We start from the raw sequence: 26635 nt of genomic DNA, 5'->3' as shown, positions 1-26635 counted from the left end.
GAGCATTGGCTGAAGCTGCTGGCCCATATATCTGATTTTATGCACTGCAGCCACACGGTTGGCTGATTAGGTTTACAGAATTAAATGAATGAGAAGGTTTAGAGGGGGGCGTTCCTAATAAAGTGCTTGGTGAGTGTACACTTCAGAATTCATCCTGTGGCTTTTGTCAGCAATCACATCACCAATAAACACAAGGGAACCAGTTCTCATGGCAGCCATAGATGCCCACGCCATAACACTACCTCCACCATGCTTAAATGATGAAGTGGGCACTTCAGGATGATGAGCGGTTCCTTTAGCCTTTAAAAAATAGCCTTTGAAAGGTTATCATGATAAGATGCACCCCTCAGCCCCAACCAGTTAACAGAAATCATGATTGTATCCTTTTGTGTTTTCAAAAAACAAAGATCTGTCTCTACTATACTACAAATCATTGGGAACCATTCGGAACCCCAATATGTAACACGTTGGGGCTGATGAAGGATATGGACACGCATTTGAGGAAAACAACAGATGGCATGTTTTCTGACATTTCAGTCATCCAAACAAATCACCCAATACAGCTGTTAACTGGCTAAAGGGTACCAGCAGTAAAATTAGCTCTCTGCCTTCCTTCTGCATTCACCAACTACTGGAGAAGAGGGGGAAAAAGTAAAACAGGCCACCCTCAAAAACCCACAGCAGCTGTAGTTTTTCAAAAAGGTCCTCCCACCATCAGAATGCATCACCAAAAGGGGGATTTCCTAGTTTTTAAACTAGAGAATCTCATTCTTAAGATGACTGTGGCACCACTGTAGAAGGAGAGTAGGCACCTTTACAACAAATGTAGCACTGGTTAAATTGTACATTTTGGTTGGCATGCACACTCAAACCAGAAAATGTTTGTTTTCCAATGATGATGTAAATAAGTGGTCATCCTATAAAAACAAACAAACAAACAAACAAACAAAATGAGCTGTTACAAACATTGCAAATGACTGATATACTGCAATAAAAAAGGTTTTCAATAAGCAGTAGTCACACATCATGTTTTATAGTTTTCTTTTATTTAGACAACCCAAATAAAAGGCACATAAAACATTGCGCATGTTTACATAATTATTTCTGACAAACATACATTTAAAAAAAATGTAGGAATGTTTTCCTTTCTGCTACTCAGAAAGCCTAGTCTTCATATATACAAAATTACCATTGTTAATGTTCTAATACAAAAGTTTTTTGTTTTTTTTTTCTTTATAAAAGGTTATCTTGCTTTTTCTTCTTTCTATTTGTACTGTAACTACCACGTCCTCAGAGCTAAACTGTTTTGTACAAAGATATACATTCAACTGCCTTCACAGGGGTCCGAAATCTTCCGACTCATCGAGAGAATCGAAAAAATGACGAATTCATACTGGTCAATTCATTGCATTTCAAGATCAGTTTGAATTTGGCAAACAAGAGGCAATTGTAATGCATGTATTATTTTTACTTTTGTCTTTTTAAAAAATGCATAAAAACGACTTTCACCCCTTTCCACAGACGTTCTCTTTGAAACTAAACTTCGGAAAAAAGATAAAAACCTATTACATGCATGTGTTTCTTTTTTTTTGTCATAGAACATAATGCCTTGCACAAAGCGGGCACAGATCTGTACCCACTTCACTTGACTGTAGAAGGACAAACTACTGGAAAAAAATAATAATAAAAATCCTAAATTAGTGTTTACTACCAGTCACTCACTTCCTCACAAAAGTTCACACATTTTGCTCTGGTAGACCATGTAGCGTCTGAACGAGCCACATCATAAAACAAGAAACAGAAACACAAAGCTGTGCACCAACAGTGGTCAACACAGTGTACCTAGTATCACATTGGCAGGGCTCAGAACCCTTGTAGTGACAGTGGACGCGTCCTTCCAGACTCATCCCTTGTATATTAAAGTGTGTTCTAAGTAGTTAAACTCCTGAGTCCAAACGTAGGCAGACCAGCGGAGGGACCAACACCCAAGGCAGTGGTGCTCTTTGAGAATCGCGCCAAGTAAATTCCTTGTTATTTGAGACCTAGGACGAGTTGTGGGCCTGCGGCGGGCCTCCAGGCTTGACAGAGACTACCCCAAAATCACTGCAGAGGCTTCTGGGGGGAAGGAGAGATACCCCTGCAGTAGCATTGATAGTCAATAGAGTCAAATTAAGGACCATGGAAGCATTCCATAAATAATGGACGGTGAGATCAGTCATGGTTTAAGTTCTTTCTTGTGTTCCTGCTTTGAAAGGGACTTTCCCCTCTGAAGAGGGAAAGAAAAATATTTACAAAATAACATAAAAAGGTATCAGGATCCTAAAAAGATAATGAACAGTTTTACTGGGTTCACTGGGCACATTTCCTGAGCAGAAAGTCCATACTAACAGGGTCTGTGGGGAAAAAATTAAACGTGTAAAAGATCATGGTAAGTTTAAAAACAAGGGTATAAAATACTACATACTAATTTCTGTCGACTTGATAAAACCTTTTGAGGTGCAGCGTTCGCCAACCACTAGATGGCCCTGTTTTATCTAGGCTGGTTACCTAACTCTCACGATTTTGATCTTTGATAATACTGTTTCGTCCTTTTTTTTTCCTTTTCTTATTTTTTTTAACACAAGGGATATGCTTTCAGTGCAAGATTCCTCTGTTTCCTGTTTAAAAAAATAAAATAATAATAATAAAAACATGAGTAAACAAAGCACACCCCAGCCATCCTCAATAAACAGAGCAGAAACAAAAACAATAACAGTCATGATCAACAGTGTCCTAACACTGCAGCTAAAGAAAAATATCTTAATTCACAATTGTAGTTGGTAAGAACGTAAAACGCCAGCATAGGCGACTGTAGGAGATAGTCACTGTACCTCAAATCATAAACATACTTAAACCCACCCCTTTCCATAAGACCCAAAAAACCATGTGTTAAAAAAAAGTGAAAGCCTTTGTCCCTTTTGAACTCATTTCCCAAAATTAAATACTGATTAGCAGGCTACGGCTAACTCAAAAGAACTCCCACCACTCTGGGAAAACAACTGTTCAGAAGAAGGAAACAAAAATTCAGCACTTATTGCATTCGTCCTTTTGAAAAACCTCACCATCAAGGTCTGCGTGCTCAATGCTGCCAAAGAAGAGTCTCCCCTATGTCTCTGGACTGCACATCACAAATAAAAACTTGTTCTCTAGGTATGAAATCCTTCAGAGAGAGGAAGAAAAAAAAACTCTAACGTGTAGAAAACTCCATCAGCTCATCTAGATTTGCGATGCAGCCGTATGGTTTCAGCCACACTGCAAGAGTAAACACTCTCTCGGGGTTGGGGACCAGGCTTGGGTTGGAGGGTGCAGGAGGGCGTAAATCAGCTGGTAAGGAGAATCAGGTTCAAGTTGGGAGGCTCGAGTTCCGTCTCGTTTACCAGGGTGGCGAGGAAGGCAGAACTTGGGACAGAAAAGGCATGCTCTCCATGGGTCTCATGGCGATGTTCAGGGGCCCTGCGATGTTCATAGGCATGGGGGTGGTGATGGCCACCGGGTGGGCGATGTTCATGGGCGCCGTGGCGGGGATGTTGACCGAAGCGATGTTGACCGGCCCTGTGATGGTGACGGGGTGCTGCAGGCTGACCGGAGAGGTGATGTTCACCGTGTTGGTGGTGATGTTCATCTGCGCGGCGATGGTGACGGGGTTGCTGGTGTTGCCGCGGTTCATCGCTGTGGTGATCGGGGAGGAGATGGTGACGGGCGTGGCCGAGGCGGAGTTGCAGACTTCGTTGCTGTCTAAAACAGATCAGACAGATGGAGGGACGCGTTAAAGGTTTGGCTTGCGTTTCTCCCCATTCCCACCCAGTCCCCTACAGGCAGGAATCATACTGCCAATCTTCCATAAATGTGTGTAAAAACTTAAAAAATAAATAAATAAATAAATAAATAATAATAATAATAATAATTAATCAATGTTAGGGGTGTACATGGTCTGACCTGAAATACAGGCTAATGACACCTCAGCAAACAATTAACAGCACTGTGAAAAGTCAAATTTCCCATTTCCCCATGATTCAATTGGATTAGAGGTTCAAAAACATTGCAGTGGGCCAAATAACAAAACTGTACTCAAATAAAGACGGTAGCTAGGTTGTAAATTGAAATAGTGTTTTAAAATGTAATTTGTGCAAGATGCTACGTTCTGTAGCTAAAAATACACTCTTAAAGGAACTGGCAAAAAATTTAATTCACAAAATTCACTCACCCCAGATGTAGTCGATCAGCCAAGACATGCTTAATGTCCAAATGTTGCTTCTTTAGTTTAGTTCTGAAGCTAGCAGGTTAACGTAGCTAACAAACACTAGAAGTGAACAGTCACCCAAATCTTTTCTATAAATACATCCACAAAACTTGTCAACCCACTCAGACGGCATCAAGGTCTTTACTAAGGTTACGTTCATTTGTAAAAGGAAACAAAGTGTGGACCTAATCTGTAGCAATACTATGCCTGTGTAAAATGCCTAATATGCCTTCCTGCAGTGTTCGGCTATTCACTGAAGTTTTTAAGTTCATTTTTATAGTTGACAGTGAGCCAGTGGTGTCCAATCTCATCCACAAAGTGCCAGTGTTTTTGCAGGTTTTTGTAGGAGGAACAGGAACAAACATGATCAGCTGTGGGACAAACAGCTGAGACAAACTGATTAACTAGTCGTATCAGCCTGTCTGAAAAACCTGCAGACACATCAACCCTCTTGTAGATAAGATTTGACACCCCTGCATTAAGTGATACACAACACTGACAAGTCTATGTGACCTTCCTGAAGACCTGGAAGTGGTTTGGGAGAAGCATTGAGGATGTATGGAAAAGATCTGGGTGACTATTGACTTTGTATTTGTTAGCAATGTTGGCCTTGTAGCTCCAGTGCTGAAGTAAAAAAGCAAAAATTCTCTCCAAACATGTCTTGGGTGGTTGACTACATCTGGGGTAGAAACTATAAATTTGAACTATACCTTTAAAAAAAGACATACATTTTTTTTTAAATACAAATATATTTTCCTCTCATTGGATGGGTAGTGGAGGCACCTTTTGCCTAGTGGAGGAATCTTTTCAAAAATACACTGAATACACAGAATTTTCTGGAGGAACTATGTTAGTTCTGAAATCAGCTCCACAGAGAGTCCAAACTTTTGCTCTTCCCCATGTTGGGAGTTGTGAAAATGTGGACTGTCTGCGGACCAGTTTGACAACCGCCTATTTACAAAGTTATGTAAAGTGCTATATAGTCAATATGTATTTGCACCCCTAGTCAACATGCTGAATCACTGACCGACGTTGCTGGTATCAGCTGAAAAATTAGACTATTTTCTAGTGCATATCATCACTGAGGAGAAATAGAGCATAAAAACAACTGTGACTCAGAGCAGGTTTATGTGACTTTTCCCCCCCCATGCTCTGGGTTGATGTTTCACATGAATCTCCATGTTTACCTTTTCGCAGCCCTGAGGAGTTCCACTGCCAGTCTCCTATTCAGAAATACAGACACAGAGTGTTATGATGGCCAGCCAGCCAGGGCTGAGGCTGGGAGTCTTGGTGCCCCCCTCCAGCTCGCTGCACGAAGCAGCCTCGTTACGGGGGGGTGAGGGGGGCACACTACACCAGGCTTGGCCCTGGAGCCAGGGGGCTTAATATGACTCCAGGTTTCACCACATCATCATAGTCAGCATAGCATTGTGTCACACTGCCATGCCATGCACCAATACGTAACAACAAGCCTATCTGGGGGCAACACTTGTCAACCAATTAAGGCGGATCGCAGGAAGACCTTGATGAACCCAGAGGCTGTGAATATGCCTAAGCCGTGAATAACGCAATATGATGAAGTGTTTTGAAAGACCTTGGTTTTTAAAAGGTTAACTCTTCTTGGCTTATGATTGAAAAAAAGTAAAAAACGATGATAAAAGCGATGCATGAGGTTCCCTGTAGCAGCTGAGAGAATTACGACCTCATGACATACTTGCTCCAACATGTTTGGACTTTGCAGTCGGCAGAAATAAATAAGTGATGGTGGTGTTTGAATTACGATGTGTCAAATTATTGTTCCTCGTCTAATAAACTGTGAAATATAGTGTGTAGATGTGTCTTAGTAGCAGTAGCTTAGCATGCTACAGCTTCAACACATCACAGGCTTGATTTAACCTCACTGAAGCTCCCCTGACGCAAGTTTAGAGGATAAAGACTCAAACCTGAGGCAGCAAATGTTTTTTGCTGTTGTGTTGAGCTTTTAGCTAAGCTAGCCTTGCTTCACTGTCCTCGTTAGCTTAGCGAGCAGGCTAAAACGGCTTCACACACAAATCACAAGCTCAAATTCTGGCTCACTGTAGCTCTACCGATACAGGTGTAGAGGTTTAAGGTTCAAATCTGAGGCAGAGAACCTGTTTTTGTGTCTCGAGCCATCAGCTAAGCTACTTTTGCTCCACTACACTGTCCTCATTAGCACCAGAGAGTAGCGCTAGCTTAGTGAGCAGGATAAAACGGCTTCACAGGTTCAGCTCACTGATGCCATGCAAGGACAACTTTAGAAGATAAATACTCAAAACTGGGTGACAAAGACCGAGTCTAGCCTGTTCTGTGGTGTGCTGAGCTGGGTTATTAGCTTGCTAAGCTACTGCTAGCATTACCAACACCACTGTACACCCATTAGCACTGTTCAACATTTATTAATTGTGGTTCAGATTATAATTTAACATGTATCGGGTAAACTGAAAAATTCTCATTTATTTTCTGGTTATTAGACGCTCATGAGCTCATTTCCGTTTTGTTTGTGTCCCATCTCGTCTGTTTAATCTGTCCAAAGACAGGTCTGCATTCCCCATTTGCCTAAACACAGAGTGCAAGGTAAAAGGAAAAGGGGCGGGGCTTGGGAATCAGGAGGCATGGGGAATTTGCAATTTGCTTAACTTTGCATATTCATAAATATTCACATTCTTAAGGAATCTTGACGGGTTACGGAGGCTCCTATGGCATTTTTAGTGCTTTCCTGGTCATACAAATATCAAAAATGTAGTAATCTATAATAATTTAACAGTTTTTTTTTGTTTAAATTATGAATTTAGGGGTATTTAAACAAACAGAACGACTAAACATGCATACTGCACCAAACAGGCCCTACTTCAGTCAATATGATTACATAAACATGGCAGTCAATGCACATCAAGATGATTCAAACAAAAGCACTGTAATGCTACTGCTCTATGACAATCACAGGCATCAAAACAGCAAACTCATCTTGTTAACACAACAAATGCAAGTCAGACATAATTATGAGTACATTTCAGCATGATCGGACAGAATGAATGGTTGGATGGATGGAACAGATGGAAGAAAGAAACTACACTACATGGTTTATGAAGAGGGAAGTTTCAAGCAATTCCAAAAAGAACGCAAGTGAGTGGCTGCATAATGTAAACATAATGAAACAAAACATACGTGGAGGTGCATCATCCACCCATGCATGAGGAATCCACAGTCAGCACCACGGTGCTTAGCACTGACCCAGTTTAATGGGTGTTTGTGGATAACCTTTGGAATGATCTTTTAAAATGTGAAGCACACAGCAGATTCCTAATGAACCTAATCTATCCAGCTGCACTAAAGAATGGCGTCCGCCACAGCACGCAGCCTAAAGCTACTCCATCAAACTGCAGGAGAGAATTAAGCGGCTGTTCTATGAAGCCACATGATGAAATCAGTTGCTGGCCTTCTACTGTACTTACAATGCACTTTTAATCTGCCCTGCGTCCTCGTAAGGTGACTAGTGCGGTCAGCTAAGGTCCCGGTTGGCGCATGGCATCAACTGCCTACTGCCAAGCTTGGCTAATTTAAGAAATAACCTGGCCCGACCAATGCAATTAATAGGAGGTACCAGAAATGTCTACACCAAAGTAGACACTACAAGCCATCCGAGTCCACAGACCCTCCTAGATATTCAAGGGAAAAAAACTTTCTGCTGAGCAAGTTGTTTCTTCCCCCAAAAGCTGGTTAGAGTCAGGGCTGGAGAACAGGAAAACTTTCAAGTGTGCCTTGGAGCATTTCAATCCAAACCAGAGCAAATCGCAACAGGCCTGAGGATGGAGTTATCTTGGCTACATCAGCAAAGGTGCAAGCTCCATTCTGAACATGCACATTTAAAAGTCTGGATGGAAAAGCCAGAAATTCAAAAACAAGTTTTTACACTTGGATAAAGTGGAATAGGTGGTTCTTCGAAGGATAAATAAGAAGAACAAATTTCTCAACTAAGCAACAATAAAAGATTTGGCACGTGCTCTCAACTGTTTGCTGTGGTGACGTTCCCAGGGGTTCGATGGGCAATGCCAAAGTGGGACAGCGATTCCAGCCCTCATTACTCATTAAATGGGCCACTGCCCACTCCACCCAGCGTCTCTGAACTGACAGAGAGCCGTCTCAACCACTCTACTGAGAGCTAATAAACGTTTGAAACCCTCCACTGTAACAACATGAGCAACGCATGATGGAAGCACTAAGTTGCATTTTCTTTTACTGACTTTTTGGATATTTGCCAAGTGTTTTGATGGAACAGAGCGAAAGAGAAAGAAAGCAAGTAATAGAAACAGTATGGGATAGAGTTTTGTCCACAGTCCTTAAGGGACTGAGGTAGAGGGCCTGTTGCACAAAGCACGTTCAACTAACAATCATGTTTAACTTGTTTTACAAAGGCTTTTAAACAATATTCTCTGTTAAGCCAGACACTCAGACACTTAAGCTATGATGTACATGCACAAGAAAATGTGGCATTGACTGTGAGAAGCCAATCATGTAAGACTGCCTTGGTGTCACATCTATGTAGTCAGATTTTTTCTTTCATTTAAAAGTGATATTTTTCCCCCAAAGTAAGCCCAGCGGGTTCTAGCTCTGTCAATCCCTGATTGGTCAGAATCTCTGCCCTGATTAATCCATGAATTGTTTACAAGACAAAATCTTGAACTTACACTACCCTAGAGGGAGGATGCAAAGCAGCAAAAGCTGACAGAGCACAGTAAGAGAGACACACTGTTGTGAAACAGAAAATCTACGGTTAGATCAAACTAAGCTTAAAAGTTAGCAGGCTAGGCAAGAAATCCTGCTTGATGAGGCCTCAGATGGATTGAAACAGCCAAATGTGCTCAATGCAGAGTTCAGTGTGTTTCTGGAAAACACAGCATTGTAAGAAGGGACATGGAACTAGCCTATGTCAGAATGAAGTGAATATTAGTACAAGTATGTTGAACTAATAGTTAGAACTACGTGACTAATCCTTCGTCGGGATCAGGAGTGGTATTGTAAAAGTCACGACATGTCGGAAAGCTGATTTGGGATTACCATGATCAGCTCTCCCACTCTGGGACTCTTTGAATACCTGTGGCGACTGAGATTGCCGGGTTTGTGAAGGCAGTGGACTTACCTTTGTTGCAGGAGTTGTTGAAGTTGGTTTGGCCGTGCGTCTTTAAATGGCTGGTGATGTAGGCGGCGCTGAGCATCTTGCCACAGATGTTGCAGGTGACCTTCCCTTCATGCCGGATCATGTGCGAGCGCAGTCTGTCTTTGGTGGCGAAGGCAGAAGTGCAGGCCTGCCGACACGCAGAGAATCTGGTCATTAATACTGCAGTACTCCTTAGAGTCTCTTTGAAGTTAACTGCATTTGTTAGGCCTTTTCTCTCCACTACATATCTTCGCAAATGCAGTCAGAACTTCCCTCTGATGTTCACCCTCAGAAGCTAATAGGCTCTTATGGAAAATGGAGCTTCTATTTATTGCTATGTAGCTATGACACACAAGCGAAGCACTAAATTGCTCTATTTCAAATGTAATGAGGGCAAGCGTGGCAGTACGTTACTATTTATGTAAAGAAAAGAACAATGGTCTCTTACCGTTACTTGGCATTTGAATGGTCTCTCTGAGGAATGCACATGTTTGACATGGCAGCTGAGATGATCAGGTCTGAGGGAGGGAAAATAAAGGTAAGAGACACAAGCAGTAACACTGAGTTAGCAATTTATCATTGCCTATTTCTGCAGGATGATAGAGTCACCAGAATTGGCAGTTAACAGCTATAAAATATAATAAAATAAACATAACAGTTCACTGTTTGAAATTCTACTTCAAGTATGAGCTTCACCAGAATCATTATACCAGTATGCTACAAATAAGTGCAGATAACGCAAGCCACGTTAACATTAGCCGTTCAGCAGGGAGTCAAGGATGTCTCAGTCTCGTTTCAAATGAAAATAAAAATGCAGCAGTCTCTCCATCACCTCCCATTGGATGGTCTGCTGAATCCAAAGTAGTAGCTGTTTTTGAGGCAGCGGACATAGAGAAAGCTGCATCAGACAGTGTCCGTTTCTTTCCTTGTCCGCGCAACAAGCCCAAGACCAGCTGGTACCATAACGTGAATGACTAAGTTTCCAAATTTCCACAGCGGCAGAGACACGAGTACATGGGATGTAGGTGTAAGACAAATGACTTGAGAAATTCAACGAAGCTAAAGCTGGCTTACGGCCCACCTTAAATTGTGCAGCAGTTACATTCAAGCGCCACTACAGCTGCCAGAATTTAACTGCTGCTCCATTTAAGGTGTAACAAAAATAATGTTGCCAAATAAAAAAATTTACTTCTGCTTTGTAGACTTTCAGACGTGACTCAACATTTTGCACTGTTTTTGCCAGAAAGCAATAATGACATGTTTATTTATATGTTTAGCTTTTAGCATTTCGTACAATAGAAACATTTCAGGTTTGCATTTTGTTAAAATGGATGTTATTAAAAAGAATAACATATACACGCACTCACACAGTGATACACCAAAACGGTCAGACATTTTAAATGTATAAAGTTAAATACACTGGCCATAACACCGACTATAATCCTGAGCATCAAACAGATGCTTAAAGTTAAACAATATTTCAAACTTGCATTTGCATTTAATGTATTCAGATGGAGCAGAGCATTTAGGTGATGCTGAGCTATGATGCTGAAACATCTGCATTTCATTAACTTTACTGATTTTGTAGCCCTACAGAAAAATAATCTCACCATAATTTCTATTCCTTCCTATTCCTAATCCTATTCCAGTTGGATGAAATCTCAATTTCGATATTTTATAAATGTTTATGTATCAGCATTGGCAGATATGTACATGAAAGACATCAGCACAATTCCCATATCAGTGCATCCCTAATTTGAACATCACTGCTATTTTCGGTAAACTGGAAGCACTTAGACTCCAGAACCACCTGCTTTGCCAGGTCGAGCCAGACAAGGTGGGTGTGCTTGCGTAAGACATTCTGAAAGGCATGAACCGGTAAAACGCAACCAGTCGTTTGCCCTCTCGAGGCAGCCCTGTGCCAGCTGGTCACAGGAGGGCCAGTTTCACACTGTCCATGCTTAGGCTGCTGAGGAGAGGAGTCAAGTGGGATCTCCTCAGCAGTGCGCTGAACCGGAATGGCCACCCCTCGGTCTCCCCCCCCCCCCGCCTGTTTTGCTGTTGACTGAAGAGGATAGTGGCTTCCAGACGTGCGAAGCAAGCAGTCCTGGTATGCTGGCAGTCCAGATAAAATGGTGTTACTCAACCATGATGTCAGACTAAAGTTTCTAAAAATTATTAAGTAATTCTGACAAATCCTGTTCCGCTGCCCTCTAACCCTCCCCTGCTATCCTGCTATTTATCGTTAGGATAGTTTCTTGGGGGGCCAGCACTACGTCATGTCCCAAAACGTCCTACAAGCCAGGGAACAGTTGGCGGGCTAAAAACGGCTCCTTTCTTCTGAGCGCTCTGACTTGCATTGCTCACCCTGAAATTAATCCTCAGATTATTAGTCACGCAGTGCTGCGAGCTGGAACAGGATGTGGAGCGAGCTGGTATGACGCACTGAGCCTTCGCCTCTGCCTGGAAATAGAGGGATGATGCAGCACCGTTTGCTCTTAAAGAAGCCACAATCTCAACACACCGAGTGTGGTCTACAGGGACTGCATCATGAGCAAGAGGAAATCCCAGACTCATGTCTCACCGGCCCTTTCTTTACTGCTTTTTTTCTCACCCCCTTTGGAACGGGAGGGGTAGCACTGGCAAGCTGGACGTATCCAAAGCGTGACATAGGAATCAAAGCAGCCAGCCCTCATCCCCTCCCCCCCTCGGCCTGAGACGGTAGGGGCCACTCCAGGAGGCAGGCCCGGCCCGCCGCGTGCTGGGGAAGCACAAAAGCAGCCAGTCACAACTATTCACTGCAGTTATAAATCAGCCGGCAGCAGCCAACAGGAGCAAGACAATGTTAACGTCATATGGAGGAGCAGATGGTGGAGCCAGCTACGTCTTTGTACGCGTATTTCAACATCGACATAAAAAAAATCACCACGTTCTGTGGGATCAGACAACGGAACTTAGGGACTGTTTCAAAGTAGCCTGTAAGACAGAGCTCGTCATACCAGAACAGTTTAAGGTTCTTCCTGCTCCAGCACTCCAACTAATTACCTTTCATTAACAGAATCAGTTCAGATGGTCACACACAGTATCATCTGAATCATACTTTTATCTAGGCTTTCACAATCATCACATAATCGCCTGGTCACAATTATTTCAGCAATTATTTTCTACAGTTGTTAGGTTGCACAGGTATCTGTGTACGTCACACATTTTCAGTGCATTTTCATCACTATAGGTAAATAACAGAAGACAAACACATTAAGACACATCATAAGCATTATGATAAAGTTCTAATGTCTGTTTTGGTCCTATAATGCCTTTAGAGGGCATCGCTGAGTATCATTTGTTCATCAGTTGGCAGCTACTAAGTATCGACAGCTAGGAGGCAAAACAGCTAATCGGTCTATTTGCCCTCTTTAAGAAAAAAACAACTAAATCTTGAGTTAATCTCACTCATTTAATTAGTACTAAATCATCATGACAGGCCTATCAGTATCAGCAAATAACTGCTGAAAAGGAAATATTAGGCAGTAGACAGATGCTTAGATTTAGCCAACAATTTGAACCAATATTTAATGTGTTTACTCTCGACAAACAGAACATTTAGTTCTATATGTCTGCACTTTATTCAGTGTACTGCGTTTGTAACACTGTAGAAATACAGGGTTATATTTCTCTTCATAAAACACATAGTTGCGGTCCTAAAAGCTGATTGGCTAAGTCGCATTTGAAACTGTTGTAAAATACATGAAAAATGCTTGTTTTTAATGAAATAATGTTAATCTTTGACACTAATGCTGCTCACATGGATCACCAAGTGTCTGTGTTTCAGAAGTAGCATCAAACCCAGGCTGAGTCTCAAACGGCTCTGTAATCCCTAAATAGTTTGCTATGTAAGTTTTGACATTCTAGCTTCTACAGCCAAAATAGTGCACTACTTGTTGAGCATGGATGTGGCTGAATCCCAAATTTTAGCTACACTATGCAGTGATGGGATGCAGGTGACAGTATTTAAATTCCTACGTAGTGCACTATGTAGGGAGCAGGGAGCCTTTGAGATTTAGCCCTAGAGGGGCACCACTGGATTGGGGGTATATTAGACTTGTGATGGTAATTTAAAAAACACCATTCCCTGTGATAAAATCACTGTAACGCATGCCCACTTGTGGCTTTTTTTGCTTTAGTATGATCCAAATATATGCAGGCCTAATTTCCACATTTTATAAATGTAGAAATATCAACATCTCTGATCGTCGTCTGATAAGTACATGAAAAATAGCGGATATCTGCACAGGCTCACTATTCCCACACTGCCAGTTCCCAGGAACCGCTGGTGGCAGGATAAGTTTAGTTTAAATAAAAAAAGTATATATATATATACTTATATATATAGGGGCGGCATGGTGGCGCAGTGGGTAGCGCTGTCGCCTCACAGCAAGAAGGGCCTGGGTTCGATTCCCGGCCGGGTGACCAGGGTCGTTTCTGTGTGGAGTTTGCATGTTCTCCCCGTGTCTGCGTGGGTTTCCTCCGGGTACTCCGGTTTCCTCCCACAGTCCAAAAGACATGCAGTCAGGCTGATTGGACATGCTAAATTGCCCCTAAGTGTGGGTGTGGATGTATATGTCTGTTTGTCTGCCCTGCGATGGGCTGGCGACCTGTCCAGGGTGTATCCTGCCTTCCGCCCGATGACAGCTGGGATAGGCTCCAGCACCCCACCGCGACCCGGAAGGATAAGCGGTTTAGATGATGGATGGATGGATATATATATATCTGGCAAACAATCTGGCAAAATGACTGGGATCCACTGGAGTTACAAGGACGTACCCCAGCAATTAGCACTCTGCAAATCTCAGGCGTAAAATCACACTCAAACCTTGTCATGTTAAGAAATTTCTTGCTTATGTGTAAAACAGGACACAAGTACATTCAAAAGCTAAAAACTGTAGCAACAGCCGTATTACAGTCTGAACTCTGACCCTACCTTCATCCACTGTTACAGGTCATAGGCAAGTCTATTTGAGATGACTTGACATTTTAATGCATGGTCTGAGTCTGTGTTGCTTTAGCTATGCAGGACACACAACACTTACAGGTGTACGCAAGCTACATTAGCCTTGTAGCAAACGTGCTGCAAACGTGTAGCATCAAACACGTCTTGGGGAAAGTAATGGAAATGACTTTTCACAGAAATTCAACTGTTTAAAACAATTGAAAGTATATAGCTGCATCTGAGTAGAAGGTCTTTTAGAGATAAAGGACAGAAATAACTTGCACGAATTATGTTGCTGCAACAAACACAACAAATTATTATATTATTCGCTCAGCTAAAGCATAGAAGGTAAATGGTTCCAGCATTAACACTTAGCACTCTCTGATGCTATCTAGGAGGCCATACCTTGAAAAGCCCTTCCCACAGACGGAGCAGACGTATGGCTTGTGGACGCCCCCATCGTGCGAGCGCACATGATACGTCATGCGGTCCTTCCTCTTGAACCGCTGCTGGCAGATGGGGCACTCGAAGGGTTTCTCATCTGAGTGCGACAGCTTGTGGCGGTTCAGGTGGTAGACATCACGAAAGGCCTTTCCACACATCTCGCAGCCGTGGTTCTTCTTCACAGGCTTGGCCGGCTTTTTGGGTGCGGTCTGCTGACCCACGCCGGTCATGGAAGCGGGCGTCATTACGCTGGAGCCGGTGGAGGCTGAGGTGGTGGCTGTGGTAAGAATCCCGGCAATGGTTGAGATGTAGGAGGGGTTGCCGCTGTTCTCCCGCGGCATGGTGGAGATCAGGGGCACCATGGTGGGCGCCGTTTGTGCCGTCTTCTTGGGCCGCGACACCATCTTGACACCCGTGTGGCATGACTCGTGCCGTCTCAGGTGGTAGCTGTCACGAAAGGCCTTGTTGCAGTAGCCACAGATGAAAGGCGTCTTGGTTTTGTGCTCCTTCTTCACGATGGGCATGGGACCCCCGCCGCCACCGCCGTTGCCCCCGCCACCCCCTCCGCCCCCCGTCCCACTGGCCACATTGTCCTTCAGGAGTTCGGCCGCACTAACTGGGGGCTTCTGGTCCAGCAGGATGGGCATAATGGGCTTCTGGTCCTGCGGCTCGGCCCCAGAGTTCAGCAGAGGCAGCAGGCTGTTCGGGGCCACCTGGTGCTGGTGGTGTAGGGCTTCATTGGCCTGCTGCAAGAAGGAAACACAGATTTAAAGCAAATGCTGCAGGGATTAGTTGACTATGCAGTTTGGCTCAGACTTAAAAAAAATTTTGACCTGCACATCTATACATGTACAATGTCATGTCAAGTTCAAATCTGCAGTCACTGTAGAAATCCATTAGGAAATGTTAAGTGTTTTTGGAATGTTAGCAGTAAAAACTAGATAAATACATTTAATTAAAAAATATTTAATTATAATTCATACTTAGAAATTATCTGAAGGCAGTGCATCACTAAGGCCCAATCCCATTTAACCCCTTGCCCCTACCACTTAGCCTTTAGCCCTCTGTTTTGCGCGTTCATGTCTAGGGTTCGGGTATCCCCATTTTTGTTGAGATAGAGAAGTAGGGCAGAGTGTTGGGGCTACATGGTCCTCCAAACAGAGGTTTTTCAGAGACTCGCTCCAAACAGAGTGTTATGAGAATAAAAAAATGGCTGCACAAGAGACCAAAGAAACCCACAAATGTATTTTCTCTACTACAAAAATTATGATAACCACTGTATTATCTTAGTTTAATGTTTTTTCAATGTATTATGGTCATTTTCTTCATAACAAGCATAAATATCGCTAACAGTATGCTAATACCTCGGTAGGTAGCTAGATAACTTTCCCGTTTCACCTTAAATAGTCCAGCAGTTCTGACGCCTGAAGCGCCAGAATGTAACTGCTGCAACACTTAAGGCGGAACAAGAAGCTGGTGAATAGCAGACTTCAACTTCGTCTTATAATAGACTTATAGCCCCTCTTTGAAGGCATTTGATGCCCTAAATGTAACTAAAACCCAGCAGTGAGGTTGTTGAACCTTCCCCTTCTCTGCTATCACTGAAGACGGGCCGGGTCGCCTACAGAGCACCGTTAGTAGCCTGTTAATGAAGCAATGTTATTTATTTATTTTTTTGATTTGAGGGTTGTCCCATTTCATTGGGCAAGATTTCAACCACTACCCCTTGTAACCCGAAAACAAGGGGTAGGGGTAAAAATAAGAAATGGGATTGGGCCTTAAACTGCATGCAAATATTTCATTTTTATCCCTGTTGGGGAAAAACCTGAAGTTGGGGTGAGCAGCACATACCTAAACTCTTTTACCTTTCTCAGAATACTTTATATATGAGGCTGTTGAGGCAAATCTCTTATTAAAATTACACAAGTTTTAAAATGGGCCACATCCTTCACATCTCAGAGAGGAAAGGAGCAGCATCGTCAGCGGAATCAGAGCTAGTTAAATGTGCTTACAGCAGGGGAATGCAGATGACAGGTAGAGAGAACGGAGGAAAACAAGTGTGGGCTTCCCCTCGGTGCCCCTAAAGCATAAAACTGCATTCAAAGCACAATAAGCACTTTCATATTACTCATAACGGTGACTTGCACCCCTCAAAAAGCTTTGTCCTTTTTGCAGGGAGCCTCTTTTTAAAGCCTGACATACTTCACTACATACATTCATGAAATGTACATAAGCAAAGTAGCCAGACAGGAAATGAATTATACATGGTTTATTATGTTTTCAGATTGGGTCACCTAATGAGCACTAACTCACTAGAGCTGCTCACAGGTTATAAACTTCAGGGTTTGGTGCTCGTTTCACTGTAAGAAGTTAGAAACCTCTCCATCAGGACCTACATCAGGTTTGGATATGAGGAACTGAACCCACGTTAGATGGATCATGGATCAGCAGCTTATGGTGGACTTACTAGGCCTACTGGCCACTATGCAAACCATTTTACAATTCAAAGACCTTTGCCCTCCTTCCAACAACCACCTCTGTCCTGACCCTGAACCTCTACCAAAAGATCACAGCTAGAAGGAAAGAGGGAAAGAGTGTGAATGAGGAAGAGAGAGCGAGGACAAAGAGCAAAAGAGAAAGAAAGAGAGACAGAGAAAGTCAGCAGCAGACAGCAGACAGCAAAGCCCATTCAAAAATAGAGTGTGACTCAGTTCGGATACATGTGTGGAAGTGGGCACAGTGCACTCAGGCTGACCGAGCAACAGCGCGGCTCTGGTCAGCATTTCCGCCAGCCTGCTTGATGAGCAATGATGAGTGTGACCCATGCATGATCACATATAAAAACAGGCTGTGAGGAACTGCAACAAAGCTCAAAAATCTCTATCATCAATTCAGGCACTCCGCCATGGAGGCTAGAAATATTCCTGGGAAATCATTCGATCTGGAATGTCTGGTTCGGACTGATTCAGGCAGCTGAATTTGGCTCCAGACTCATGAATTCATGAATGAAACACTCAGAGAGCGAGGCAAACTCAACAATAGTTTAACATATGGAGGAAAAAAGAAAGAAAGAGGTTAGGCTGCTCTGGGTGTTCCACAGAAGGGACAGAAATAGTTCTGGGCATTCTCAGTAGCATGGCTCGAAAACAGCCCAGTGCCACTGGAGTTTCTAAATCGGGCAAGCGCAAACGATCTCACCCGCTACGATGCGGCGGACGGGTCATGTGACCGCAGAAGTAGCCGACTCATGTAGAGCAGGGCGATAAGCCAGCACTGACATCAGCGAGAATGAGCTCAGCGCGAACGCAGAGGTGAGGCAAACCTGACAGCCAGAGAAAAACAGAAGGAGGAAAGAAGCGACCACACAAGAGCTTTGGAACAAGCGGTTTGCCCTCAGGAGGAGGAGGAGGAGGAGGTGGGGAATCTGTGGTCTGAGGAAATGAAGCCCGCTCTGCTGGTGACCCCACAGCGGCGAGGCTTGTTTATGGTAGCACCAGGGAGGACATCCATCTTCGCTTTCAATCAGAGCGCTGTCTAAGTCACTGTGTGGCCTGCGGCTAGGCCGGGAGAGCCCTCGGCAGGCCTTTGTTTACACGGTCAGGGGAAAACCTGTCTTGAGGAACCCCAAACCACAACCACATCACAGTGGTCCTGCCAAAGAGCCACTTCATCAAGAGATGAAAAGTTATCATCCACAACACACAATGGAACCTCCCAAATGTTGCAGGTTTTTAAGTACAAAAGTCGACGTCTCTACTCAGGACACGAACACATGCCCTTAAAAAGTTGAACCAAACAACTTACGTTAAACATTTAACAAACTCAGAAAATGCCAGGGATGCAAGGCTTATCCGCAGAGCAATGGTGCTCATGAAACCAAAAGTTATTCAGTTTTAAGAGCATTGTATGTCTCTGAAAGACTGGTACATGGCCTTTCAAAAATCTAGTCACCTAAGAAGTATCTGATCTTCACACCAAAATCAAAGAAGCATTTTGTGCATGAGTCAATAATTAAAATGTAAACAAAACAATGTGAAGTGCTGTGTTTTAGAGCAAGTCAGAATTGGAACCAGATGTCTGAATCTTTTTTAATGCTTCTAAAAGCTCTAAGTGCTTCCAAGAAATGGTATGAATACGTTGCCTGATGCTTAGGACATTGGGCCTCATTTCACCAACATCTTTCCATGTTTTTTCTTAGATGTGTTCTTGAGAAAGGTCCTAAGAAAAAGTCTGTGTCAGATTCATGACGTGTTCTTAAACCACAGCACTGTTCGCTCCTCTGTGGTCTTAAATGTGTGTAGATTCTGTTCTTACCCAAGAACAAATCCCAAATAAGAAAACACTGCTGAATGTCAGAACATTCGTGAAAACTGGGTAAGTGGGTTTTAAGAAGAATTGTTTTCTTAAAAACAGTTGGTGAATGAGGAACATTGTTTTACGATAGATAGAGAGATAATTGCAGGGTGATGTGAGGCAGAATAGTACAAAAGAAAGGTTACCTTTTCAGATTTACCACAATTTTACCATCAATATTATATACAAGAACTGAAGACACTTGAGTTCACTGGTCATTTTGGATATGAAATAAAATGGCAATACTTTTGATGCAGGCATCGTGACCCCTGGTTCCTATCACCACCACTGTAAAAGCATCAAACCACTCCAAATGACCTCACATCTCCATGAGTAAAGTATACAGGAAAAAAATAACAATAACTGGAATTCCCCTATAAGCTTGCTTAAAAATAAAGTACTAGTAACTAGTAGTAAAAATGGTTTTGCCTCGGATTCACCCAAATTTAATCACAAATAAATATCTGAACCAGCAGATCAATTCAACGCTGAACGAATAAAAAAATTAAGATGTTAGCGCTAAGTGCCAAACCATCCTTACCCAACTGCACAATGAACAAACACTGGTATCGTCTTGTTTCACAAGGCACAACCTTTCCATTGAATTCATTTTGCCTTTGTTTTTTCTTGCTGGTGAACTTGCACACCGAGACTAAACAGCAGCCCAGATAAAAGCTGCGGAGACATAACAGGGGAAAAAGAGCCAAAGCACGTGGTTTTGCGGAAGAGCTCAGTTACTACTGAGCCCTCGCTTCGAGGGAGATCTTTCCTCAAAAGCAGCGGCTTTTCAGCAAACGGGCCACGCGGACTATTTTAAGCCGCAAATCGGATCCAGGCAGGTGTGCATGTTTTTTTTGGGATTTTCTTCAGACTCAGAAAGAAGCATCCTCTCCTGTTCGTTCTCTTGCCTCGAGTACAGAATCAGGGGCTTCTTAAACACTTCAGACGGCACGTCATCACAATAGCAAGCAGGGATGCCACTGGGGTAGAGGAGGGGGGAAAAAAAGGAGCAAGTGCTGGGCTTCTCGCACTATTGTTGTTCAATGGAGCATCCCAAATAGGCGAGGGCCAGCACATATTAGGGTCTGGCCACGGCAACAATCATTTCTTAATCTCCATTATGGCTGCAGCCCTCGCCTAACGGCCTCTCAAAATGGCTCTCTGCGATCCAGACACAACAGAACACTAGCCAAATAAACTAACCGCTGGGAAGGATTCACTGGCATTTCTCTGGAAAGTTTTTTATAGCTATCTAAAAATAAAGTCGCTTCATTAAATTTTATTTAGTCTTGCAAGTAAAGGCACATGCCACGGCTCTGAACACGGGGCGCAAAACAAAAAAAAGGAGGTTAAGAAAATGCCATAACTATTAATCCACTACGTTAAACGACGCCACCTACTAGTCAAACATGAAACGTTTATACATGTTGTGCCAGCATTTGTCCGAGGGGCTCTGGGAAAGGAGGGCACTGCAATTAAGACGAGTGCGTTGTCTTCCGCAATCACGAAAGACCAGGGTTAAACAACTGACCCTTTACATTTGGGTTCAGCCATCCATCCAATAGGGCCAGCCTCGACAGGGATAGAGATTGGGGTGGGGGGTGTAAGGGGGGTTGGGAGAGAGAGAGAGAGAGAGAGAGAAAGAGAGAGAGAGAGAAAAATGAATTCCACATTGTACTCCTTATTTCATCTGCCCTATTGTTGCGTCCCCCAAATCCGAGCAGTGATGCACTCAGGCCCCGGCAGGGGGTCTTTGTAGGAGAGTCTTCGCTGATTTGGTTCCTCTATTCATGGGAAGAACGGTTGCATTTCTCCACACACCCCTTGGTGGGACGCCTTGCAGATGCAGCGGGACCTGGGAACCTGGAGACTTTAGCTGTGGTTTGTAGGGGGGATACCCCACTGTCTGTACACCTGCTTGGCCGGCACCTTCCAGGATCCTCGCCATTCTTATCACTTTTTTCCCGAGAAGGTGTTTGTGAGTCTTGAGTGTGCGGCACTGCAGACGGGCAGCCATGCTCCCAGACACAGGCATGGTGACTGCAGCCTGCTGCGCCTTCACGCCGCTCTGACAGTTTTGATCCAAATCGGCTCTGAAGGCTGAGGTCACTCCAACGTAAATAACATCCCAAACCGAGCTCGGCTCGGGAATAAGCAGTTTTTTTTTAAAAGGCAGCTCCGGCACAATGGGGAACTGCGCTGGGGACTAGACTGAATGCTGTAGCACATGGTAATTCATTTTCAAGTAAAGCTTTCTTAAATTTGAATTTGAAAGGAAACAAGAGAAAGTAGAATGGGTGTTTAAGCTAAAGGGGGACAAAAAAAATCCACACTCAACAAAAGAAGCCTAGCGCTTTTCAAGGAACGAGGGCAGGTTGCTGTACTGTACGGCCTGCATATAATAAATTAAAAACAGTTCGTTACTGTATGTGTTCAACTTTCACATCATTTCATTTAGCACAAGAGTGTTTTTCCACAATGAGCTCATCCTGAACAAATGTTATTTCGTTGCCTGACAGAGCAAATTTCCAGACTGATGAGTAGTCTTCCCCTTCCCACTGGCAGAGTCTGGCCTAAAACCAACAGCCTTTTAATACAATCTATCAAAGGCAATATTCTTCTGAGAAACAAGATCCTACACGCTCATGCCTCTTCACTGACGGGCCAGTGATATGGAAATAGTTTTCTCATTCTCATAGTCAGACTAAAAAGGAAAAACTCCTGGGTGCCTGATACTAAAAAAGGCCAAAATCAGAAAACAAAAAAGTGGTGGAAGAACTCAAGGCGTAAAAAACAACCCCAAGGTGATGATATTAAACGACTGTCCGAGCCCCGATGCACTCAGAAATGGGTCACGGAGCAGAAGGTTGCTCAGGCCATCCAACACCTCATTAACATGCTGCCATGCTGGAAGCCCGCTTAAGATCAATGACTACAGGCTTCTAGAGAGGACATGAGTGAGAAAGAGCGAGGGAGAGAGAGAGAGAGAGAGACAGAAAAGAGAGAGAGAGAGATGGACGTTTCTCTGCTTGGCGGGAAGCGCATGAGTCATTCAGTGGCGGCACTGCCGGTAGCTCCGGGTTTGTGACGGTAACGGGCTCTCTCTCTCTCCCTGCTCCGCTTCAGCTGAGTAATAAAGGGATTACATGTACTTCCACTCTCTCAGGACTCGCACAATGCCCGCCGTGCACAATCATTCACATGAAAGGACCACCAAATGAAATTCTTTCTCTCTCGAAAGGACTGAGGGTCGCTCCAATTCCCAAGCACCAGCCCTCTGTTGATAAGAAGTTGATTTGAGTAGTAATAAGCCACCACTTTGTTTACAACCAGACCGTTCCAACTTGCACCACTGTGAATTTGCCCCAAGAAAATTTGGCACAAACTTTACAGCTGCCTTCAAGGGTGTAGGTTCTTATCTTTACACCTTCCACCGAAGTTGATAAACCACCGCTCGGTCGGGCTTTAATCTCTGCAGAAGCAACTGCGAGTCAGGCAACCCGACAACAAGTTCCTGCTTTAAACGGTAGCATGAATGGCCTGAACTTTCACTCCTGAGCGTTACGCAGGCTACTGCCCACGGGGGTGATTCAGAGGACAGCAGCCTCGCCCTCTTGAGCAGAAGAGCTGCAGCGAACGCTCAAATTCGCACTTTCTAGCTGCAGCAGAGGTTTCGCACTGGGCTTGGGGCTCGCACCAATTAGCAGGTAACAGCTGCATCTCTGCGCTATGCTGGGAATACAGTAGCTCTACCTGTCACAATTACAGCAACAACTTCAAAGCCGAGAGGTGGCGGGGAAAGGAGTGTGCCCCGAGGATACGCATTTGAGCCACTTTAATAATCAGGTTCACTATTCAAAGTGTGCATGAGAGAGCGAGCATGGGGGAGAAAGTGGTGCTTTTCAGGTTGTATGTGCCACCCAAGAGTGGGGATGAACAAGCAACTGTTTGTCGCAATTTACAAGACTGCGAATCTCAAATTGCAAGAGCTACGATCTCAATTATATCCTACATTATTAAATCTTGTCTCGAGTTTTAAGCGGGGAAATTTAACCGAATAACAGAGCTTGTAAACTGAGTCTGAGGAGTCTGACACACTACACACACCATTCAAGCCTAGAAAAAGGATGCCTTGGTCTTCTTGACGGAGAACAAAAGCCTAGTTTTGCTCAGAAAAATCACAATTAGAAGTTTTCCGCCAAAACATTAAGCCTTACCTAAGAAGGACTCTGCTGGCCTAATATCACCTTTGCAGAGTGGCCTTGACGGACATTGTTGACCAAACCTGCTACCCGGCTATAATAAAGTTATATTGCAAGATCAAATCAAAGATAAAAATTAAAGCATAAGCAGACGCAAATCTAGTACATCTAAGACGACAATCTGATGGCGCAACATTCAAAGGCAGCCGACCTTTGGGATCTTGACGGCACCATTTCAGACTCATTGCTTCTACTCCTGAAGACCACAATTAAAAGGAATCATGATGCCAATGTTCAGGCAGGCCACAACCACTCACCTAAAGGGACCACCAAATTGTGCAAAAGGACTTTCAGCTGTGCTGTCCAGTCCTCTGTTTATTAAAAGTTGATTTAAGTAGCACAAATTCTTCTAATAAGCCACCAAATCTTGTTTCCCATAACTTATTGCAGAAACACGACACCATCTAACCTCAGATCTACAAAGAACCATTTCAGATTCACTTTACATTTTAATTTACTTTAGATGTCCAGAGTTAAACGAAGCAGTGGTCTGATGATAATGTCCAGGCAGGTCAGCAATGCTTCCTCTCCAGTCTACACATGGTATGACATGAAATCAACACCAGGCAAATAATACTGCTGGAGGAGGGATGTTTACTACCACGCTTTCCCAAACTAGCTGATAGAGTGTGCTCTGAGTCATCCATGCCTCACTTAAGCATCTTAAGCATGGAAAAGTAGTTACTATTTCTACGTATTAGACTCCCAAGACACTTGGAAACGATATCCGGACATGAATTTTAAGCTTAAGTTGGGTTTAAGGCCAACAAGCCATCCAAGACATAAGCAGACAGAAGCCAACAGTCTAGACTCTGAAAATGAACATGTGAACAAAACTGAATTATTACACAAAAGTTTAAATATGTTCTGATGCAATAAATGAGTCAGGAAATATGTACACAAAAGTTAAAAGGGGAACTCCACTGATTCTTCAAAATTTACACATAATTAAACAGTCAAAATGTCAACAAAACCATTCAGAGTGGTTTGGTGTGAAATGCTTCATTCTAGAGAAACCTGGAGCCAGAATTGTTCACAGTGGCGGTGATAGGAACCAGACGTCTACAGAGGTGTTTAACACCTCTATAAGCTAAGTTATTACATGAAATGGTTATGAATACACAGCCTGATATCTAAATCATTGTTTTCTGGTAGTTTCGTGATAAAGTTTTGGTCTAAAACATATTTTAATCGATTAATTTTAACCTATTCATGGGGGATGGATACATGGAGGGTGCTCTAAGGCAAAATGGCCCCCAAAGAAAACTTTTTTTTTCAGATTTATGACTATTTTATCATCAACATTACATATAAAACTCAGAAGACACGCGTAGATTCTCTGGTGGTTTTGGACAGTGAATAATATGGCTATATTTGTGTTGCAGACAGTGTGACCGCTGGTTCCTATCAGCACCACTGTAAAGAAATCTGAGTCTGTAAGTTTATCTATAACGAACCATTTCACACCAAACCACTCTATATGACTTTGTTTACATCTCAACCACTGAATTATTCAGAAATTCTGAAAAAATTGTTGGAGCTCCTTTTTAAACGATGCTGTGTTTGTCTGAGGTAAATAGCGAGGTTAGCATTAGCACACAAAAGTTAGCGCCAACGTTTCATGTAACGTTACAAGCACTCTCGACAACAGCTCTCGGTGGAAAACAGTTAGAAACCCCCAAAATGACCCAGATTTGTGTGGAAACTAAAGTAGTTTGGCCACATTCGTGTACGAAGCGAACGGGAAAGGGGAAAACAGTTCAAGAAGGTCTGACAGAGGAAAAAACTAAGTACAAAAAAATGAAGAAATTAATAAAAACGCGTGACCGCCTTGGCTTTATACGCATAGCTCAAATTCCTCAACCTCGCGGCTTAACCTACGGTACATCGCCGTTTGAATCCCCCCGAAAAAGTTATCAGCGCCAAACTTGACTTGTCCTGGCTACACGTTTTGCGCCAAGCTCACATTATACTCCAGATTAAATCATTTCGGCCAGTCGAGCAAGTTAAACATGAGCGAAATCGATCCGGTCTTCTTCTAAGCCAGCAAAACGGATCAAGGACTGCGAGTACAAAACACAAGAAAAAACACAGACTGGCTTTGCGATGAACGACTCGTGTTTGCTTGCTTTAAAATAAAACAGGACGAAGCTGAAGTCGGCTTCTTGTTCGAATGTTCCCGTTCCACCTTAAATGGTGCAGCAGTTACGTTCTGGCGCCTGAGTCGCCAGAGTGTAACTGCTGCACCATTTAAGGTGGAACGGGAACATTCGAACAAGACGCTGGCGAATAGGAAGCCAACTTCAGACTCGTCTTTACAATTAAAAAAGGCGGATTTCTGAGCGAGACGAGCGGCTTTAACCAAACCCCAGAACACATAAGAAACATCCAAAGTTACATTCGTAAATATTTAACGACTCAGAGAAGAAAAAGAGAGTGTTTTTGGGGGTCTCCAGCGTCCCGCTCCTGCCTCACAGCTGGAAGCCCGGGATTGATGTACCATTGTTTTGCTTGAATTGGAGAAAAAAACATCTCTCTTTAAAAATCAAACTCCGCCGCGGGAGGAGCCGAAGCGTTCCCTCAGCGATTTTTTCGGGTGTTATTTCTTTTCTTTAGCATCCCAGAGAGCCTTTACCTACCTGAAATAAGAATGAACTCCAGCTCGGCTCCATCGCAACACTTAAAAAAAATCTGCAAGAAATCTACAACAAAGCAGCTAAACATGGCAGCGGCTACAACTTCCTGTGACCCCAGGGCCGAACCAAAACCGAGATGGGGGGAGACGGGACTATAGCATTTTTAAATCCAGAATTATTGAGACATAATAAAAGCATACTCGGCTTATTTTACTCATTTTAAAAGTATAGCAAAAGTATAGCAAATGCAATACATATTCTATATTGTCGATGTGCTATACATATTCACATTCAACGAAAAGCTTACGTGTGGACACCCCTTTTCATGTCGCGTTCAACAGACTCTCTGGGGACATTATCAAAAATAAATGCCAAGAAGTTGATCAATTGCATGGTGGCTTAAATTCTGATGTTTTTCTTTTTTTCTTTTGCCATTACCTAATATACACGTGTTTTTCTCTTCTTTAAAGTTAAAACGAAATGAGTGCTTTGCATCAG

At 43.2% G+C, this 26635-nt stretch overlaps 1 protein-coding gene across 2 annotated transcripts; it reads right to left on the bottom strand.

The window, feature by feature from the left end:
* Positions 1-2978: 2978 nt before the first annotated feature.
* On the bottom strand, positions 2979-26315 carry vezf1a (vascular endothelial zinc finger 1a). Of its 2 annotated transcripts, XM_036595043.1 has the most exons (6): positions 26141-26315; positions 14848-15632; positions 9904-9973; positions 9438-9603; positions 5467-5502; positions 2979-3774 (listed from the first exon to the last, which is right to left on the bottom strand). In XM_036595043.1, the coding sequence occupies exons 1-6, from the start codon at positions 26171-26173 to the stop codon at positions 3413-3415; spliced, it is 1452 nt and encodes a 483-aa protein (XP_036450936.1). In that variant the 5' UTR covers positions 26174-26315; the 3' UTR covers positions 2979-3412. The 2 variants fall into 2 exon arrangements, with proteins under 2 accessions (XP_036450936.1, XP_036450937.1); XM_036595044.1 differs by lacking the exon at positions 5467-5502.
* Between the last annotated feature and the right edge of the window lie 320 nt (positions 26316-26635).

This window comes from Colossoma macropomum, unplaced genomic scaffold (assembly GCF_904425465.1).
Source record: "Colossoma macropomum unplaced genomic scaffold, Colossoma_macropomum, whole genome shotgun sequence".
Taxonomy (NCBI): Eukaryota; Metazoa; Chordata; class Actinopteri; order Characiformes; family Serrasalmidae; genus Colossoma; species Colossoma macropomum.
Note: the sequence above shows the minus strand (reverse complement) of the source record. Positions and strands in the feature narration are given on the sequence as shown.